The sequence below is a fragment of the Sciurus vulgaris genome (genome assembly GCF_902686455.1).
Source record: "Sciurus vulgaris genome assembly, chromosome: 17".
Classification (NCBI taxonomy): domain Eukaryota; kingdom Metazoa; phylum Chordata; class Mammalia; order Rodentia; family Sciuridae; genus Sciurus; species Sciurus vulgaris.
The window spans coordinates 42192515-42214002 of NC_136478.1; the positions used below are offsets into that span (position 1 = coordinate 42192515).

The 21488-nt window shown below is 46.5% G+C and overlaps 2 protein-coding genes across 8 annotated transcripts in view; one reads left to right on the forward strand and one right to left on the reverse strand.

Moving 5' to 3' along the window:
- Positions 1 to 285: 285 nt before the first annotated feature.
- CEBPG (CCAAT enhancer binding protein gamma) lies at positions 286 to 9533 on the forward strand. Of its 7 annotated transcripts, none has more exons than XM_079117955.1 (3): positions 1350 to 1544; positions 2119 to 2342; positions 7508 to 9533. In XM_079117955.1, exon 3 carries the CDS (start codon positions 7605 to 7607, stop codon positions 8055 to 8057), a length of 453 nt encoding a protein of 150 aa, XP_078974081.1. In that variant the 5' UTR covers positions 1350 to 1544; positions 2119 to 2342; positions 7508 to 7604; the 3' UTR covers positions 8058 to 9533. The 7 variants fall into 7 exon arrangements, with proteins under 7 accessions (XP_078974085.1, XP_078974081.1, XP_078974082.1 ...); XM_079117956.1 differs by having other exon boundaries at positions 2154 to 2342; XM_079117959.1 differs by lacking the exons at positions 1350 to 1544; positions 2119 to 2342 and adding an exon at positions 286 to 1049.
- Positions 9534 to 14307: 4774 nt separating this feature from the next.
- The window catches only part of PEPD (peptidase D), a 116860-nt gene continuing 109679 nt past the window's right edge, over positions 14308 to 21488 (reverse strand). Inside the window, exons 13-15 of the mRNA XM_079118561.1 lie at positions 19176 to 19360; positions 15863 to 16054; positions 14308 to 14843 (exon numbers count right to left, since the gene is read on the reverse strand). Coding sequence (XP_078974687.1) covers positions 14706 to 14843; positions 15863 to 16054; positions 19176 to 19360 — 515 coding nt within the window. The 3' untranslated portion in view covers positions 14308 to 14705. The remainder of the gene's footprint in view (positions 14844 to 15862; positions 16055 to 19175; positions 19361 to 21488) is intronic.

The following is a 21488-nucleotide window of genomic DNA, read 5'->3' on the forward strand; positions in this document are numbered from 1 at the left end:
TCTAACCAGAAGATAACTGAATATACCTATACATTTTTTTTTCCCCTATATAACTTTTAAATGATTAGGGAATGTTCAGGGTAAAATTAGGGTTTAGTGAGTAATAAAACATTGTCCAATTTTAATAATGCTAAAATCTTTTTAATTTTTTTATTTTGGGTGCTGGGGATCGAACCCAGGGCCTTATGCTTACAAGGCAAGCACTCTACCGACTGAGCTATCTCCCCAGCCCCAACAATGCTAAAATCTTGAAGGAAATTTTGGCTCAGAACACCAAGAGCCAAAGTGAAAGAGATACTGATTTTGATGACATTGTTATTTGCCCAAGTATGCATCTATGGTTATAGTTCACTAATTGCAGCCCCTTTTATTTACTTTTTATTTTTCTTTTCTGCAGGTGTTTTATCATCTCTTAGTGATTCCTCGAAACAATCTTATGCAGAGTTGGTCCTGGGTGATGAAGAAACATTTCCTCTTTCAAAGCGACTATTTTTTGAACGATAAGAGTTGCTAAAGAGGAAGCAATCAAACCTATCAGGCGGGCTCTGCCCTCCACCCAGAGCTGCTGCTTCCTGGTTTTAAAAAACGCTTTCAGATCCTCCTGTGAATTGTCTTAGATCAATTAAACTGGATTGCTATTCATTTGATCACGTCTTCCACCTGCTCACCTGGAAGACACGACAAGGGAATCAATTTTGGAAATTCATTTCACCCTAACAACGATTCACAGCTTGCAGTTCTCACGAATGTGACATCAACACTAATCTGACTTTGGCAAAAGTTTGCTTCGCTCGTTTCTTCAAAACACAAAGTCTGCAGCTGCCTTCGGAAACGTAAATGTCCATGGCTTCCCTCCAGTCTTGATCACATGGTCGCGGGTCGCAGACTGAAGGGCGTGGGGCATCCCCAGGCCTAGGAGGCGAGTCCAGAAGGGCGTTCTGGGAAACCATGAGGGGACGCGGAGGGACTCCCAGATGAAGTGGTGAAACCAAAACAGAAATCCGTGAGTCAAAAATCCGCCTCAGAAAACGCAGTTTTCCAGAGGCAAGGTATGGCTCTCACAGGTGAGGGCTCTTCTAATCTCCGACTTGGTGAGCATTTTCCTGGCCACTGGTCGCCCACCGCTCGGGCCGCCGCCTCCCAGCGAGAACAGCGGCAGGACCGCAGGCGGCGGGACAAGCCACCGCCTGCTCCCGCCACACCCGCCCCCTCTGCCGCGAGGTGGCCAACGCCTCCGCCTCGGGCCCGCCTCCTGTAGTCAGGAGACCCGTGATTGGCTGGAGGTTCTGCCCGTCCGGAGAGGAGGGTGCGTCGCCCGCAGGCCGGCGCTCCCATTGGTTGGGGCGGCCGCGGCAGCGCGCGCGGTCCGGGCGAGGAGGGGAAGCCGGTGGCCGCGGCAGCGGAACGGGCGGAGGCTGCCGGTTTCGTAACCGTCGCTCCTCCTAGCTGACTCGCGGGCTGTGAGGCCTGGGTCGGGTCGGGCAGCGCCGCTCGGGGCTGCTCAGAGTGGAGGCCGCCTGGGGGCGGGCGGGCTGGAGGCGCAGGTAAGGAGGCCGCGAACGGGCGGGCACTGAGGAGGAGGCCGCGGCGGAGCCGGCCGCTTGCGTGGGCGCGGGCCCGGCCCAAGGAGACCCGGCCTGGCCCGGCCTGAGGCGGCCGGTTGGCCCGGAAGGCCCCTTGTGACTCGAAGCGCGGGCGGGGGCCCAGCGCGGCGTCTGATGCAACCTGCCGGCAACACCCGGCGGGCTGAGCTCATCCCTGGCCACGGCCCAGCGCCGCGGCGCCACCCGCCGACCCCCGCGCTCCCCAGGGCGCCCCTTGCTGCCGGCCGGGGACGGGATGGAGGACGAGGTGTGCCCCCTTCCAAAACCCGGCCTTCTGTTTGTGAAACGTGCAGCGTGACATGCCAGGCTCGTATTGGCCCCTGGGGATGAAGGGTGTTCCCAGAATAGCAGAAGGTGGACCGTATCTTAGTTTAGTGCCACATAGGACATTTCCTGTCGCTCTAAAACCGCTGAGTTTGGGTTGGTCCAGAACTCTCTATACAAGTTAGTAGAGTGATATCATAGGAAAAGTAGTAGGTTTTTTTTTTTTTATTATTATTAATTTAAATACAAGGCTTTACAGAAAGAACGTTTTGCTTGTTTGTGGAGATCTTTGTCCTGCAGTTCACAGTGGGACATCATTTAAATGAACGTATGATGCCAGGAGTTGACTACAAAAGGGGCAAGCCATGAAGTCCTTTAGCGTGATTGGAGGGAACACAGGAAAATAGCCCGCGGAAGTGTCTAGATGGAAAGGATGGGAATGCATCTGAGGGGAGGGATGGTCACTTTTTCCAGGTAAGCGTTTATGTTTCTGGTCTTCAGAGATTGAAGTATGTGGCTTTCTTCTTGTTTGAGAATTATATTGTAATCTGACATCGTAAAATGTGTCAAAACATTTTAGAAAGATTTTAATATTAGTGGGTTCCACAAGAATTGAGAGTTTATACTCACTTGAATCCTTACTTGAATATGTTGTCATTTAATGCAGAACTCACTCAAAGAAATGTGATTCCCAAAGAAAATTTCGAAATAAAATTCCATAAGGGTTTGCTTTACTAAGAAATTTTCATCTGGAAGTTCTTTCGTTGTTGTTATTGGAAAGCTGGAGATTGGACATACTGGGCAGTTCCTCTATCACTGAGCAGCCCACCTCCCCTATTCTCAGCTCTAAAAGCCTTTTTTTGTTTTTTTGTTTGTTTGTTTTGTTTGTTTTCTTTAAAGATCTGATCAGGTATTATCACTTGAATAGTATTTGGGATAAGCCATTCTTGAAGTTAGTCCTCTGTTTCTAGAAAAACTGTAAACAAAGTTTAATTACAGGATGCTAGTGAGCTGAAGAATATTTCAGTTTCTTCTTTCCTGTTTCTGGTGGCCACATTTGACAATTATTTTCATTACCTTCCTAAAAAAGAATAGGTGGGAACAAAACTTCATTTATTCCTGCAGAATATCCTTTAAGTTCTCAAGAACACACATCATGATTGTCAGCAGGACTCAGTGCTCTTGGGAAGGTGGTTTATCCTTGGGGAATTAAATGGTACCTGGTGAGCCCCTGAGAAGGATGCATAGGACCCCATAGGGTTGAATTTGGTTTTATTGTCTAAATTGCCTCACCCAGTTAATAATAACTACTGGTGACCACAATTCCAGGTTTACCCCTGGCAGTGATGGTTGCATGGATTCTTATACTGGTAGCTACATTGGTCTTCTACCTTTTTGGCTTCCCAGCCCTGTCAATTAAAAAAAAAAAAAATTGAGCATGAACTCTTTGATACATGTACATTTGTAGACAATTAGCATGTTGTTAATCATAAGTAGGTTTAAAAGATGACATTACAAAAAACATATGTACATTTTCTTCTCATACCCCAGTAGACCACTTATGTACTCCCTGAAGGGATGCCCTCTCTTTCCCAGACCCTGCATTGATGCTTTCATGTGAAGATAAACAGAGCTCTGCCTCTAACTTAGTCTACAGAGAGACCCATAATAGAGCTGGAGTTGACAAAGAAACTAGGGGAACAATTGGATAGAAACATGAAGAGAAAACATAGACCATTGAGGAGACTCACAGTGGTTTCATGTGGTTGAGTCAAGCATAAGGGAACAGGGGCTGGAGAAAGGGTTAGGACCTTGAGTTTTGATCCTGTAGTCTGGAGACACAAATTTTCAACAGGAGGGTGTGATGCACTCAGGTTTGAGTGTTAGATTGCTCTAGAGACAGTGGTTGGAGGGAATGCTGCTAAATCAGAGACTAGTGCCCCTGAGAGATGATGTCACCTTGAGGTAATTTCTGTGGTCTTGGGATGGAGAGTAATGGTAGATGTGAGATTTTTTCTTCTGTCTTTGTTTTAGGTAGAATTGTCAGATCCCAATGATTGAAGAGATTTGGGGCATGGGAGAAGCTTCTTTGAAGAATGGACCTTCAATAAGGAAATTGAATGAAAAATTTATTTGGGGGAACTAGGATCTAGGTATATGAAAAAAAGTGCCAGAAGAGCTAGGAAAATTCTTGGTTGAAGCTTTAGAAAAGTGTTATTATTTCTGACAGTCCAAGCTTTCAGTGTGTTACTGATTTGAATGAACATTAATTGAATTAAGAAATTCAAATTTGAAAAATCTTTTACTCATTTGGACCAACATTCTTAAGATCCATTGTTTATCTGTCTATAACAAGGGCTCTCAAACTTCAGTATCACCAAAAATCACTTGGAGGTGCCCTTAAAACAAACACGATTGTGCAGTCCTGTACCCAGAACGAATTCAGAGGTCAGGGGCAACCTAATAATTTACTTTCGATTTTGTTTGTTCTTGGTCCTGGGGATTGAACCTAGGGGCACTTTACCACTGAGCTATATCAACAGTCCTTTTTATTATTTTTTAAAATCCTGAGACAGGGTCTCTCTAAGTTGCTGAGGGTCACCCTAAGTTGTTGAGACTGGCTCAGAATTTCCCATTCTTCTGCGTCAGCCTCCTGAGTCTGAGATTACAGGCCTGCCCTATTGTGCCTGACTACATTTCTGAAATGTTCTTAAGTAATGATGATGCTGGTCTAGGGACCACACTTAAAAAACTCTACTGCTTTCAGCTTTCCTTTTGCTTCCTATTTGACTGATTCACATTCAAGGAAACAAGCCCCACCCTGCTTCCTGTAGACTGAACTTTGGAGTAGTATTTGTCCACATAGGAGCCAGACTTTCATTTAGATTTGAATATTCAGATTTGAAATAAACTAATTTTTTTCTTTGCTTTTCTAATTTTTGTTTTTCAGTAAATGTGGAAGGAACAAATCAGTAAATGTGGAAGGAACAGTGCCTTGTTCAGTGTAAAAAACAATTGATAATCTTTTGAAGTTGTCTTTTAGATCACTTAGCTCTTTGATCTCTTTTACTTGTTTAATTTTCTCTTTAAGAGTTACTTTCTTGGCTTGCCTATGATTTTTTTTTTTTTAAACAATCGTGGAGTGCTTTTTATTTTCTTCAGCTTTCCTTTTTGCCTGTTTGTAATTTCAGTGAATATTCATTGTTTTTCAAGCCAAAGGGCTCACCTACTTTGTTCAGTCTAGTACCTTGGCAAGATGAGTCAGGCTGAAGTAAAAGAGCCCTTCCCCATTCCTGTATCTTTGGGTACAGAAACATGCACATTACTGAGTTGGGAGCCTGTAATGGATAAGAGTTGTTCGTGAATGCAGTTCACAGTGTTTTGTTAGTTGGAATGCAGTTCACGGTGTTTTGTTAGTTGGAAGGCGTCTTAGCATGTCACATCCCTCAGGTGCCAGGGGGTTGGGGTGTGTGTGTGTGTGTGTGTGTGTGTGTGTGTGTGTGTGTATGTAGAGACTGAAGCCCACGGAACAGAAAGGCTACCTAGGCCTAGGGTGAAATGGAAGGAGCCAGAGCCGAGATAAGATTTGACCTGGCTTCTTGCCTGTATGTTTTTGGGGTATTGCTATCTCTGAGCTTGACTCAAATGACTGTAGAGATTAGCTTTAAAGACTTAAGAATATACAAGAAAAATTTAAAAGGTAAATAATTAAGATAAATTTGATCGTAATTAAGACAGTCCCAGAAGAGGTGTTACATTAAACAAGTTCTTAAAATTGGTTAAAACACTTTATATCTATTAGATAAGCAGTATTTTTAAATGGCAGCTAAAGTGACTCCAATTAATACTGAACATCCACTTTTTAACTGGAAGAAAAATTAGGCCATATAAATTTTTCAAGGGAAATTATGAAATGTCCATTACTGAAAATAGACTTGGAGTAGCTGTCCATCTAGCTTGAAAGGAAGCTTTCTATCCTGCCTAGTGCTGGAGTGAGAACAGATAACCCAGTAGCTCAGGGCAGACACTGTGGCTTTTGAAATAATTAACAGTAGTAATGTATGGACCTTTTACAGCAAAGTTTTTTGTTTTGTTTTGTGGTTCTGGGGATGGAATCCAGAGCCTCACACATGGCTAGGCAAGCTCACTATCTCTGAACTGTACCCCCAGCCTTTGCATTTTATTTTGAGAGTTTTGCTAAGTTGGCCAGGGTGACCTCAAACTTGTGATCCTCCTGCCTCAGTCTCTCCACTAGCTGGGAATACAGGTGTGTACCATGGTGCAGCTAGCCTCAGTGAATTTTTCTTAAATGATTCAAAGGGGGCATTTCACAATACTGACTCCAGATTTTTTCCCCCCACTGATGTAGTCTTAGCAGTTTTATGAAGAGAATAGGATAGTTTTATGGTTCTTACCACTGCTTTCTGAATTTCCAAGAGCTATGACTTCTTGGTGGATGGTTCACTTAGCTTTGTCATGATGATAGCATAGGTGTGCTTTTAATACTTCTCCAGGCAACTGTACAAACTTAGTTGGGTTCCTAGTAATCAAATCTGAGGAGTTTTTGAAACTGACTTCATTTCTATGGGCAGCACCACAGCTTCAGAACTGGCATGTTCTCTAAGCTCACTCAGAAATGGGTGCTGGCACTGTAGATGTTCAGTCCTTTGTCCAGCCTGAGTCCCAGGGCTTTTGTTTCTTTCCTTGTGGTTTCAGATTGAATGTGTTTAGATGTTTTATTAATTATATCAGGAAGAAAAAACAATTAGAAGCATGGTGGAATGGGAGAGCATATTTGTTATCTCAGAGTTCCTAAATCCAAGAAACTAGCTCAGTAATAAAGAAGCAAAAACACCTTTTCAGATACTCTATAGCTTGGGAGAAAAGTCAACTTCTTGATGACTCACTGGCTACATATCAGAGTAAGGAACATGCAAAAGATCGTAGCATAATATTCTTCATAAATATTGGAGACTGGGCACTCCCTATTTTGACTTGACCCATAATTTAAACTTTTTTCCCTTTTCATTGCAGGTGTCTCTTCTATTATATTTGAACTTGACTTTTCCATGGTTAACCCAAATATCTCAAATTTCTCCTGGCAGATTATCAAGTACTATTAGTTAATATATACTACACATGAACTAATTAATGGTATTCTCTTGTTTTTTTCCTCCTCCTGCCTTTTTTTTTTGGTGGTTCTGGGGATTGAACCCAGAGCCCCAGGCTTGCTAGGCATGCACTGTACCACTGAGCTACATCCCCAGCTCTTTTTATTTTGAGAAGGTCTAAGTTGCCCAGGCTGATCTCAAGCTTGCAAATTCTCCTGCATCAGCCCTTAACTGGGATTATAGGCAAGTGCCTGGCTTTTTCCTCCTCTCACCCTTTTTTTCTTCTTCTTCTTCTTCTTTTTTTTTTTGATATCACAGATGGGGCAGTACCTTAGGGATTCAAATGGGCTGGTTCACTTTTATGGTGCTTCTGTATTAACTCACCTTTCTAAATTAAATGTTGGCAGTTGCTGTAGACTTTTCTCAGAATAATTAATGTTGGCTTGCTGTGTTAGTTACATGCAGATTTAATTTCATTTGATCCTGTTATTTCAAATATTTTACACATTTTATTTTCTTTTTAACTAGGTGCATGTGAAGATTTTTTTGGCAGTTTACTGCGGAGACCATTGATCACCTGGCTCTCATTTCTATCTGTTCTGTGTTGGCAAGAGAGAGTGCCCAAATGAGCAAGACATCACAGCAAAACAGTACTCCAGGGGTGAATGGAATAAGTGTTATTCATACTCAGGCACATGCCAGTGGCTTGCAGCAGGTTCCTCAGCTGGTGCCTGCTGGCCCTGGGGGAGGAGGCAAAGCTGTGCCTCCAAGCAAGCAAAGCAAAAAGAGCTCACCCATGGATCGAAATAGCGATGAATATCGTCAACGCAGAGAAAGGAACAACATGGCTGTGAAAAAGAGCCGATTGAAAAGCAAACAGAAAGCCCAAGATACACTGCAAAGAGTGAATCAGCTCAAAGAAGAGAATGAACGGTTGGAAGCTAAAATTAAATTGCTGACAAAGGAATTAAGTGTACTGAAAGATTTGTTTCTTGAGCATGCACACAACCTTGCAGACAACGTGCAGCCCATTAGCACTGAAAATACGACAACAAATTCTGAGAACACAGGACAGTAGACCTCACCTTTCCAAACTTCATAAACTGTGGCTTGAACCGTTAAAGGTGTGACAATGTGCACCACTCATATCAGTGGCTCAATGTTGTCTTATTCCATTATTCAAAGATCCATTGGATGTTATTTTCTAGGATCAGCACTGAAGAGTTGATTAGCCGTGTAATTTAAATATCTGGTTTTGAATGATACAGATTTTTGTGGGGATCAAAAAACAAAAATTTTAAGGTACATGGTTAAAAAAATATGTAAATCTTGGACCTTGATGTTCTTAATGTAAATCCTGACTTCCCCAGAAATGCTTCTTTTTTAGGTTGGCAAAAGAAATGAGAAACTGGCAGGTCATGCAGAGGTACTTGGTTTTATGATTAATTGGATTAAGAAAAATTGGGATTCCATCTATTTGTGTTTTTATCCTAAATTGTATGTTATAAATCTGGAGCTATAGAAATCAATCACTGTAATTTGGAATGATTTTATGTATAGCATAAACTTTCTTTTAACAATTAGTACTGTACGCCCCCCCCCCAAAGTACAGGTTTTTGAATAGTGATGTCAGGTTGAGTTAAAAAAAACCTCATCACCTTAAAGGCACTATGCAGCAAATTGGCTTAAAAATGCATATGATGGTTAGGAAGCAGATTTTTAAAAAAGTAAAAGTATAGCATATTAGAATTATGCTTTGGGGATATATTTGAGTTATTAGATATTGTTTGTGTCCTAAAAAAAAAAAAATCTCACTTGTGTACCAAAATTTCAGTTTCTGCAGATACTTGTAGCTTTTTTTTGTGGGGCGGGGACTGGGAAGAGAGATATTTTTATGATAGCCAAGTGAGTCTTAAAGTTTGATGACATAAGCTTCTGATTAGGATTTGGAATATTGGTTTAGCTGTTAGTTTCTTCTGTTTTGAAAATAACTGCCATAGGGCCATGATTTTTAAAGGCAAAAACATTTTTGTGAAAGAACATTTTGGTATTTGATCTTAACCACATGATTATTAGAAAAATGTATCAACTCTATGCCATCTCCCAAAATAACAGTCTAAGAAAACTTGAAAGTATAAGGTTTTAACCTTTAATTTATTTCACTTAAATACATCTTTTTATATTGTTTTTGTGATATTTTTTTTTTCTAGTTAGTGGGCTCTTCTTCCAGACTTTATGTACCACTACTTCTGTTTATTCTTTGTATGCTTTTGTGTTCCATAAATTATTTTAGAAAGAAAATGCTGATAAAACTCAGGATATTGACATTTTTGTTGAGACTAAAAAATGGCCATTACTAATATAGGGCATCTCTAGAGTCTGCCTTATATCAATGTTGATAGCTTAGATTGTCTTTAACCATTTTTTCTTTTTCTTCTGTTTTTTTTTAAAGCACAATTCTAGCTCAGATTTGTTTGGCTTCTGTGTGTTATGTTGTGCCTGGGATGGTGTCTAGACATGAGTCATATCTGATTAAAGTTTGTGTTACCAGGTATCTTATTTGAACATGGTCATTTCTGGCCAATTGCTGTTTCCTGCTAGGACTTGGGATAATGTAACCAGACTATAACTCAAGTTGTGCCCTGGGTTTGGTGGAAGAGTGCTGAGTGTGCTGTTCTCCTGGGCAGAAGACTTTATGGGGCTGTGCAACTCAGCAAAGCCACTTGGGGCCACAAGGCCCTTCTACACATAAGACAGGAACCCAGTGTTGTTCAAGATGCTTCCCAGGAGGGCTGTTAACCCTACAGAACCAGGAAACAGGGTAGGGCAGGATGGGGATTTAAAAAAAAATTTCCCCTCCCTTAGGGTCCATCACCAGTTTACTTTGGAATATTGATCTTTTCATAAAGGTTGATAGGGGTTTGGAGTAACTAATGAGGATATACCCACAGAATCCTACTGAATCTTTAAAAGCTGATTGATGTTATATAATTAATTGGAAATGCAGTTTAGGTCCCTTGAATCTATAAACACCTATAATAGGTATTACAGACATTTTACTCCCCTACTTTAAAAAATTCAGAAATGAATGTCCCCAGGGAATTTGTGGTTACAAATTGTGAATAAACTATCTTAAAAAACAAGCTGTGGGAAAATCATCTGGAGTGTGTACTCAGTATTTCAAATCAGAACATAAAAGACTGGAACTTCTGAAAAAACTGATTCAAACTTAACTACCTGTGCAAATCAAAACTTTTAACACAAGCAATTATGCATAGAATGAAAATGCTAACAATGTCTTGACTATCTTATTGAAGTCAAGAAAAAAAGTTTTTAGTTCGATAGATTTCCCAGTATAAAAATTAGGGGAACTAAGTGTGGGAAATGACTTAAGTTTAGAGCTTTGGGAATTAAAAAGTGACTTTTTTGTAACTTCTGTGTGTTACTTATGAACCATTAGGATTTGATCTGCTTTGTGGGCAGGTCTAGTGGTTAGGAATTAGGCCGTAGTAGAAATTTCTAGCTGATCTGAGTCTCCTGGGATGGGTGCTTTTTGACTGTTTGGCAGCATTTGAGCAGATCAGCTATTCCTATGTCTGGTCCCTTTCAGCACTGGGATGCCAGCTCAGATACTTTGGACATTCTTACTAAGAAGTAGTAAGATTTTACTAAAATATGACCAGATTTTTGAAATTTGGGTCATGAGTGTGACATTTTCAAATTTATGTAAAAAGTAGAAGTATGTACAATTTGATATTACAAGAAAGGAAATTATAACAGCCTTTGATGTTTCTTAATCTCTGTTAGAGGGCTGAAACTTTGTACCTGAACAACCTGTTGTAGCATTCAGAGTGCTTTTGATGCCTTAGAAATAGGAAAAATATTTTTTTTTGTTTGTTTGACAAAAGCTAGGAAAGAGAAAGTCCATTCTACAGCTAATTAGATCTGCCTCTCAGGAAAAACTACCAACTTGTTCTTTTGTTCCTGGCTTTCAGTTTGTGAGAATACTCTATTTTTTTAAATATAATTTTATTTCTTTCAATGAGTTTAAAATAAAGAAATTTGGGGAAAAAATCTCTTTGTGGATTTCTTCATATTAGATACCAGAAAGCAGTTTCAAAAGTGTGTAGACACCTTGCTGTCCTTCTGCTCCCAACCAGGGGGGGTGTTGGGGAACAGGCAGAGATGCTTTTGCCTGCAACTAGATAGACTGCCCTCTGTGGACAGGGAATAATTTTCTCTGAACACAGAAGGCATCTTTAGTTATATTTTCAGTCAGCTGGTCTAATATAAACGTGTACTACAATAAGGAAAGCAATGAGTGGTTTCTGCTTAATCACCCAGTGTCTCAGTGTATGGTTTCTGTTCAGAGAGGTAATAAATTCCTGTTTTGAGTTAATCTTCAATCACTGTTAAGGCTTTTCCCCTAACCACACAGTTTTATAGTACATATACCATCTTCACTTAGTGAAGCCATAGTGTTTGTCGAGATGAATTTGCTGATTTGAATTATTTCAAGGGAAGATGCCAGTGAGATTCTTTTCCAATTCTTTGATTCTTTGTGTGTCTTGGAAAAAAATTTCTACTCATTGCAGTCTCATGAAAATTGTAGTAGAGTCATTTCTATGGGTAGTATGTCCCACTTCATTTTTATGAATTAGGTATAATTTAGAATCCAATAATTTGTCCTGCAAAGTTTTATAGAGAGATTATTTCTTTGTTGAAGGTGCCAGGTCGTTTTTAATAAGAGCACTTTTAGACAGACTCTGACTACCTGTATGAATCTGAAGAGTTCATAAGCGTTTTATATCCACTTAAAGGAGAGCGCCAATCCCTAGATACTTTGACTGTAGCCCAAACACCAAGACTTGCCGCTCCCTTTGAAGCAGCTGTTAGAGCCTGGTGCCTTCGCACATCACCTTTCTCTGCATCTCTGGGACCTGTCTACTTCAATTCCCCTAGCCCCACCTTATGCGGGGCTATGCTCCTCTCCACTCTAGATTTGGTGATTAGCTCCTCACTGGTCTTCCTGGACAGCAACCATTTTCTTGTTCCCAGGTGCGCCCAGGGTGAGACCCAATTTCATAATGTGGCTCCATTTTATCTTGCCAACCTAATTTCCCCCCACTCTTGTACCTTTTATGTTTGGAATGCAGTGCCTCTTGCTTTTCACCTCAAACCCTTCCTGTCTTAGCCCCCTGGCCTCTGTGTTAGGTCAACCTTATTTTCCTTCCTGGCATTTTTTGCAATGGCCAAGACAACATAGTTGTGTGTTTTTTAAGGTAAAACCTTTCTTGGAAGGCTATAGGCTCTGAGCCCAGAGATCACATGTTTATATCACACTGGTGCAGAGCAGATGCTCAATTATTTATCAAATGAATACCTAGACCCTTCCAGAGTCTTGGGGAGTGCTTTAGCCTTGTGTAGTTTTCTGGGTCTCATGCATTTTTGAAGCTGTACACATTTCTGCAGGGGATGGAGGAGACAAGAGTTGGACACAGCCTTGGGAACATGGCGTGGAGTGGGCTGCCTGAAACCTACCTGTACCTTCAAAGAATGCCTACTAACCTGGACTAAAGTCACGTTTAATATTCCCAATGTCCCTCTTGGACAAAGTGTTTAGTTACTGAGATTTTCTCCTTGTTTTTGTTTTTTGTTTTTTTTTCACTTGCTTGATAATCAGAAAAAAAAAATATGTATGTGGAATGGGCAGTTTGGGTGTGGAATGGGCAGTTTGGAATGTCTGAAGGGGAGGAAGGAGAAAGGTGTGTGATACACATAGCTCGGTTTCTTAATTAACAAAACAAAACATCCATTTAGAGTTTCAGCCTAATTTGGACTGGTTTTACCCAGAGGAGGATGAAACTATAACCCAGTGCTCCTGTACAGGTTTATCAGGGGCAGCAGGGGTGGAGAAAATGCTTGGCAAACTTCAACCCTTCAGATGCTCAGAAAGACCCAGTGTTACTGAAATTGCTCAGTGTCACAGTGGCTGAAGGAATACATCTGTGCACCAAGAAAAAAACCTTAAAGAATGGATGTTGTAAACCCAAGAAGCAAATGAGAGAAATGGTAACTTGGAAGTGTGATTATTTATTAATTATTTTTGTTGTGCTGGGAATGAAACCCAGGCAGGGCCTTGGCAATGCTAGGCAGTGCTGAGCTATACCCCCAGCCCTGGCATTTATTTTCATGTGGTCACATCATAAGCACTTTTATGTGCTATTGTAGGGGACATCAATTTGTACTAAGCCCGTTGGTGACTTCCCAAAAGTCTCTGGCTTGGGCTAGTTTTCCATGCCATCATTTCATCCCTGGCATCCTTTGGTCTCACTTGCCATTACCTTAACTCAGAAACTCCTACATGACAACACTGTGAAGAGACAAATCTGAAATGGGTGTGCAGAACTGTAGAAGCCAGCTCTCGGCAGTTCTATGGGACTCGTGTAGCAATGGGACAAGCAGAGGGAAGGACAGAGACCAGGCACGGCTGGGCCCTGGACAGCTTACTGCCTAGAAGTAGGACTTGGTCAGTGGGCTTCTACTTGGAAAAGTGGTGAGCAAGCTCCTGTGCCACAGAGATGGCAGTATCTGACAGATGCTGGTTTTGCATGAAGAAAATCACAGATACAGGATCTCTGCAAGTCTCAAATTTTAAATAACCACATTTCAAGTGCTATATAATTCTGTCCCTTTCAGAAATCTAGCAGTAACATATCAAAAAGACTTCTTAGGTTAGCCTTTTAACCTGTGCCAAGGTAAGGTATAGGATAACTGCACCAATCTGTCCTGAGTGCCTGGGATGTTTCTGCAGGGCTGATTCAACATCTCCCCGGCCCCATGTCTCTGGCTGCACTGGCACTGATGGGGTGTAGCGTGGCACACTGCTTTGCCACCATATCACCTGACAGTAGTTCACAAACTTGTGTGCCTGGAGTGTCTAGGAGCGCTTGTTTACACTGCTCCTTGGGCATCAGCTCTGGAGAGTCTCATTCAAGTCTGAGTGTGAATCTGTAGAACCTTTTCCAAGTACCCCAGTGGTTTTGATGGCCTGTGTGGCTTGAGACAGATGCCTAGGAGCAAATGTGACAGATGATACTGAAGCTCAGCAGTGTCCCGGGGGCACAAAGCAGGCTCATGGGGGAGGACTCTGCCCTTGTTCTCTTAAGCCAGTCTGATGCAGAACCCAGGGAACAGGGCCTGTGCCACCAGCAGCATTTCCTTGTGAACAGACTCCTGAGGCTGACACTAGTTGAGCCATCTTTTTAGGGTCCTGGTCCCCAGAGCTCATCTACAAAGGGATGAAGAGGGAACCATGCACAAAGAACCATTTCAGGAAATATTTTATTATAAATTCAATTCTGCACATTGATTTTGGGGAGAAAATACTGGAAATGCATCTTTCTTGAGAACAGGAATACAAATAGCAGCAAGGCACATTTTAGTTGCTACTAAAAAACACTTTTCAATCAGCATTTTAATTCACTGTCATTTAAGCAAAAGAGATTAAAACATTTAAACATAAGAGATTAAGGGTGTGCTCTTGTAGAGGTTAAAAAGTATTTTTCCTCCTAGGAAACAGGATTATTTGGTATGATCAAGTGTCAATGCTAGGATCTGATTCCTAAGCACCATTTCTGGCTATAGGGAGGCCAATCACCAGGCTGCCCGACACGGAGAGAGGTTCCAAGGCCAGCCCCAGTCTCACTGGGCATTCCGGCTGGCTCTACTTTGGCCCAGAGAAGGGTGTAAAGGCCTTGTCAGAGCCTGCCATGCATGCTTCAATTTCTTCCACGGTCCGGGGCACACAGGTCAGCAGTTCCATGCCGTTCTCTGTCACCACCACGTCCTCTTCAATACGGACCTGGGCCAGACCAAAAGACGCCCATTATGACTGAGCTGGCCTCACGTGCCACATGAACAGGTCTGACCTGCTCCAGCCTGATCCCTGCTGTGTGGGAGCAGCTTTCATTGTTTGGATCTTAAATCTCACAATGGCTCATTCGCTAAAATCTTGGTCCCCATACAGCAGTGTCAGATAGGGGGACTTGGGGAGGTGACTTGATCACGAGGGCTCTGACTTCATGGTGGAATCAATCCACTCATGGATTCATAGCTTCCTGGGTTTTTGGGAGGTAGTATCAACTTGAGGAGGTGGAGTCTAGTTGGAGGAAGTAGGTCACTGGGAGTGTCCTACCCTTGAAGGATATACTGTGTCCCCAGCTCCTTCCTCCCTCTTTTTCTGCTTCTTGGACACCATGAAGTGAGCAGTTGTGTTCTACCATGCACCTTCCATCACAATGTTCCACCTCGCCTCAGGCCCAAAGCAATGGGGACAAGTGACCAGGGATGCTAGAAGACTATAAGCCAAAATCAACCTTTACTGGCTGGGATGTGGTTAAGTGATAGAGCACTTTCATGTATGAGACCCTGGGTTCCATCCTCAGAACTGTGGGGGAAGTATCTTTTCTCCTTTAAGTTGATTTATCGCAGGTATTTTGTCAGAGTGACAGAAGGCTGACTAACACATTTAAGAGTGAAGATCAATACTCCCCAAAAGAAACTAGTTGCAAAGCCTCTGTGGAATGCCCTCTTGGAGAAGGTGTCTCCCATGGTCATTTGCTTGTGTCACCTCACGGTCCTTGTGGTGAATGGGAGTCTCTGGGGAGGGCAGGGGTTTGGACAATCTATGTCTTCCTATTGAGGAATGAGGTGCCTGTCTGGTAACAGACCATGTAAAGGGCAGGCCAGGCCCTTCTCAGGTGAGGAAGTCAAAACTGTCTCTCTTCTACTAGGGCCTTGATTCTGGTGACAAAGGCAATAAGCAGCAGCAGTGGGACAGTGGACGTTCTGAGAGCAAGACTGGGACTCACAGGTACTCACCCCGCCAAAACCCCGAAAGCGCTGTAGGACCTCATGGTTAAAGAAGCAGGCCTGGGCCGGGTCAGCAAGGGCCTGGTCCAGGAGGTGGTCGATGAAGTAGATGCCTGGTTCCACGGTGAGCACCATGCCTGGTTCCAGGTGTCGCGCGGTGCGCAGGCTCCGCAGGCCTGGCTCATCAATGCGCTCCACACCCTGTGGGGAGAGGAATGGCAGGAGGACCCAACCAACAGCCCCAGGGCTGGCCACTGGGGCCACTGCCTCACTGGGAGACACTCAAACCCATGAGGTTGGCTCATCCCTGCTGTGCTGGGTCCTCCAATAAGACCCTCACTCTGGAAAAACCTCTGGATTTTGAGTGTTGGCCCCTGGTTAACCTCAGAACTGCCTTCAGGAGCCCTGTGGACACTGATGGGCACATATCCAGGGCAAGTTGCCCAGGTGGGCCTGCAAAGCTGCCTGGGTGTCCAGCTGCCCTCACTCAGGCCCCTCTCCAGGATAGGGGATGGCAAAAGCCAAACCAGGGAAGCCAAAAAAGCTCTTACGGAGGCTGTAAGTCTTCCCACAGCCACGTCTTTCCTTCCAGGCAGCTCAAGTGGAAACTGGTCTCACAAGTGCAGGTCTCAGCTACCCCAAGGCCAAGCCCCAGATTTTCCATATGACCATGCAGGAAGCAGGACAGGTGCTATCGTGGGGATGGGCCCCGCCAGCATTGGCAATGGCGAGTAAATATCTGCATGTGCATGGCCTGGTGGTGTGACTCCCAGAGGAGTTCTCTGGGCCCTGTGGCAAGGCTTTGGGACACGGCCTCTAGCCCTGGAACCAGAAATGAACCAGTGATGGCTGTTCCCTGTCTGTCATGCTGCCTCTCCCAGTGCACACCCACCCAGGGCCTGTCCATTCACACAGGCATAGCTAACAGGGCCTCGGCCTGGACTGAAGGCAGGTGGTGCCTAGGACACTTGCAGGAGTGTTCTTGCCCTCCCCAGGCCCTTGAGGGCACCCATCTGGCCTGCGGTCAAGGCCTCTGAGTGAGCGGGCAGCAAGCAAGCTCTCTGGTCAGGATCTGAGCTTGCCCTGCCCCACTTGCGGCTCTCCCCAGGAAGCCCGCTGCTGGAGATGGAGCTGTCATTTCTGACTGTTTGGGGGCCAAGAACATCAGACTTCAATTAGTGGTTCATGTAAGGTAACCAGAAACAGGCTGGCTCAGCCTCCAAGGCTGGGCACAACAGGGAAGGCTGTGACTGCAATTCTGCCAGGCTGGGGACAGCCACCCTGACCTGGTGTGGGCAGGCCAGAATGGAGATGGCGAGGGACACCAAGGCATCATGACCCCTGGCACAGATGCCTGGATGGTGTGGTCCCCAGCTCCACAACACTGCCTCTGGGCCACTGAGCTGGTAGCAGGCAGGAGGGCAGGGAAAGCCGGGAGACAGGGTGCTCCTTGGCTGGATGGTCCTGTCTGGAATGCTCAGGTGAGAGGGCCTGTCCCCGGTCCAGGAGCAGCTTGTCAGGGCTGGGGATCCTGGGTCTCTACTCCAGAATTTTCCTGCTCCCAAAGCCTGTGCCTGCCCGTTGGCATCCCCTCCCTGTCCCTTTCCTTCATGCCACACCCTCAGTGCCTGTCTTCTTTTCCTGCTCCATGGTTTTCAAAGCTAGGGATTTGGCAAAGCCCTGACAAGGACATGCCTCTTTCTCCAGGTCACCCTTCCCTCCCATAGACCCCTGGTGTGCAGAGGGCGGCAGGTTGCCTATGCATGGAGAGACCAGCTTCTCTCCGCCCAGGAAGTTTTAGGCCCACCCCTCCAACTGGCATTGGGGGAGAATGGACGGGATCCCAGGGGGCACAGAGGATATGCTCACCCCAGTCCACTGAGCATAGGAACCCCTTCTCAGGGGGCCACCGAGAACGGGGCCCAGGCCCAGGAATGCTTGGGAGGCCAGCCCAACTGCCAGGCAGAAGGCATGAAGGGCTGGGTGGAGTGGGGTGCAGGCCCATGATGGGAGAGATCACGGGCCTCCCCTGGCCCAGGAACACCAGCCTAGCTGGGGGTGCCCATGCCATGCCCAAACCCGTCTCTGCCTGGGCAGAGGTCTTGACGAAGTCTCAACTTTTACTGGGCTCTGAGTAGAGAAGACCCAGATGTGTCTGTAGGCCTGAAATAAAATAAATGACTTTTATAGGAAAAGCCATATTTTTTCCACAGTGTTTATCTGTCAGAAGAATAGACTCTGTGAGCACAAAGGGCTGCTTACTGGAAAAGATGAAAACAGTTTGCTGCCAATTTTCTTTGGTGGAAAAAAAGTGCTTTGGCGACTAATGAATAACGAACCTCAGCTAACAATGTCTGGAAGGCCCTGCTCTTGGCTCCCTGCACACAATGGGAAGGATAGAAATTAGGAAATTAAAACTGATTTTGTTTCTCCAAATTTAACTGTTTACACTTGAGGAAAAAATAATTGAATAATAATGCTTCTCTTGAGCAATTCCAACGCCCCCCCCCTCCCCCAATCATTCTTAGTGCTTTCAAAATACCCTGCAGCCAAGAAGCCAAGCCTAGTCTTGGCTAACTGGCTGGTGGGCCCCAGGGCGTGCACCGATTGCATAATCAGCCCCCTGGTGGTGGGCACCCAGCCAGGCGGCAGGGACAGCTTACCCCGCCCACAGGGGCCCAAAGGAGCTGTAGCCACCTGCCTGGTAGGGCCTCCTGTGGGCCCTCGAGCATCCTCTGGGTGGTCCTTTAAGGCTGGGTGCTAGGAGGGGGAGGGGAAGTCTTGTCTGGAGATGATCTCATAGGCCTTTCTGCCCTGTCAGAGGTGCTGGGGATAAGCAAGGTGCAGGGTCACAGGTGTGACAGCCCAGTGGCCTGGGAGGCAGGGGGTATGCCAGCCAGGGAGCAGGGGCAAGGTCTCTGCTGCTGGGCTTGTGAGGGGCGAGGTAAGTGGATGAAGTCAGAGGCAGGAGGGCATGAAGGGTACAGTGCAGCTCTGTCACTAGGGCCTGGCTTCAGCCCCTCGGTCCTATGCACTACACACCTACTACCTACCACTCTCTGGGCAGGAGATAATAGTCCCAAGGCCCAGCATGTAGAGGCACCCAACTCCACGCCTGGACAGAGTCATTGGATAAGGAACCCTTCCCTGCCTTAACCAGGCCCCCAATTCCTCCTCTCTTCCCCTCTTACCACAGGGAGCCCCATCTCTCCTGTCTCACTATACCTGCAGCTGTATCTCGGAACCCCACTCTGCACCAAGGAGAGCCAGGCTCAGTGACAGCCCGTTGGCAGGCCAATTGAGACCACATGTCCACACTGACCTCAGGGTAGCCTCCCACATCGTGGACATCAAGGCCCAGGAGGTGGCCGAGCCCGTGAGGCATGAACACAGCTCCCAGATGGACTTCGACCATGGCATCCAGGCTGCCCTGCAGGATCCCGATGCGCGTCAGCTCCTCCAGGTGGATGCGGTCAGCCAGACGGTGCATGTCAGGCCACCAGACACCTGGGACCCAGAGAGGCTGCAGTGAGCCAGGGCTTCACAGAGCAAGGGATGGGGAGACACGGAGTCCTCACACAGGCTGGGGAAGAGGACCTGAAGTGGAGGACCCAAGTGCCACTCCAGGGACCAAGGGTGGTGTGGCCCAGGTGGCTCTCTGTGCTGCCCTTCTCTAGCCAAAGCTCTGGACATGCAGACGCTCAGCATCTCTGTTCTGCCTCAAGTGCACCCTCCTGCCACCCACGGTCAGGAGCCCAGCTCTGGTCTACTCCAGCCCATGCGGTGACCACCCCTGTCTAGGGCCAGGGGAGCCCAGCGAGATCCCTGGGCACTAGAAGAAAAGCACATGTCTCTAGTGGCAGATGTGGGTGGCTCAGGCCCCAAAGCTACCTAAGAACTTCAGGCCTGAGTTTTGCTTCTGTGGGGGAAGGGGGAGGCCAGAGGCTTGGTGGTGGTAGTGGGCGTCCCTGCATATCCTGGAAGGCCAGGCTCACCCTCAGAAGAACTGAAGGGAGCAAAGGTTTCTGGGTGAAGGTGCAGCTTTCTCAGCATCCAGCGCCAACAGGCAGGGGTCTGTGCCCTGCCTGCTCCAGCACTGGAACCATCTCCCTGAAGCCCAGCGTCCAAGCCCAGGCTGCTGATCAAACTCATCTTTGCCCCATGTCTCTAGGCCAAAGGTCACTGTAGAGAGTGCTGCAAGCACAGAGCTTTGGGGCCACACAGGCTCTGTGGGGCCAGGGCCTTTGAGGGCTGCAACACAGGCCACTTGGAGAACTACTGTCACAGACTGAACCAGCGTCAGGGTTTGCTTCTGGATTCTGGGAACCTCCCAGCATCTCACTGAGCACTAGATGAGGATCCCAGGCCAGTAGAGCCTCCTGCCCTGACCTCATGAGGGCAGAAGGCCACGTGCTGGCTGAGGTCAGTGGCCCCAGGACATGCTGGGCCAGGCAGGCCAGGTGAGGGCCCAGGTCACTGCAGTACTCTGGCAGCAGGGATGTCAGAACCAGTCCTGAACCTCCTGACAAGAATTCAGTCCCACAGGGCAGGGCAACCCTGGCTCCAGAGGGCCCCCCCACCATGTCCTGCATTGGCTCAGAGTTAGACCTGTCCTCACATGGCCCTGACCTTGATGACCCCTGATGCAAGAGGGGAGGGCTGGGGATCCCACATCGAGAGGGGCCTTGTTGGATCCTGAACTGGCAAGGGCTGGGCCATGAGGCTCAGGACCCTGTGGCATGAACAGGAATGAGGGCCTACTGGGGGACATAGGTCATCACCCCTCACACACTCTCACTGGGCACCAGCCCTTCAAGTTTGGGCCACTTCCCTGACAGAGATGGTCACCCCACAGCTTGGGTCATAGGGTGGCTCAAACCAGTTCACAGGGCAGTGGCCCAAGACTGCAGGGAGTGGAGACCTGGAGACAGAGAGAGGAATATACTCCTGTGTCTGGTTCCTAGCCCAGCACACCTATCCACCCTCGCCTGCAAGGTGCCGAGGTGGGTGCAGACTTCCTAGGGTCTGGAATCCGGCTACTGGGCAGGCCTAGGGGTGCACCGGGCCATTACTGGCTCATGTCTAGAGGAGTCCCAGGCCACACAGCACCTTGGCCCCTGTGCTCCTGTGGGTGGAGCCAGTGTGGCAGGCTTTCCTGAAATGGAGACAAAGTAACTAGAATCCTCAGCTGCTCACTGGCTGTGTAACCTGGGTAAACTTCCCGGCTTCTGAGTCTCTGATGCTGCCTCTGTCAAGGAGTCACAGTGCTGGCCCTTGGAAATGCCTGCTGTCTTTGGTGCCTACAGGGAGCTGTGGACAGCACCCTCAGTGACATCAGCCACTATTGAGATGTCACTTATAACCAACCAGAGGGTTTCAACACTTCCGGGTCACCGTGCTCCGAGGGTGCACGCCATGCCATCCTCACCTTAGCTGCTGCTCTTCCCGAAGACCCCCCTGGCCAGGCCTGGACAACCCCACCCCAGCCCACGCTGGCCTTCCTTCTGCAGGACCCTCCAGAGGCCAGGCCTCCCTTCTGCTCCAGAAGCACACTGAGCCTTTCCATGTCAGACCCTGGGCCTTGGCCTGTGCCACCCCTCCTTGGAAACTCAGCAACCAAGTCACTGGCTCCCTG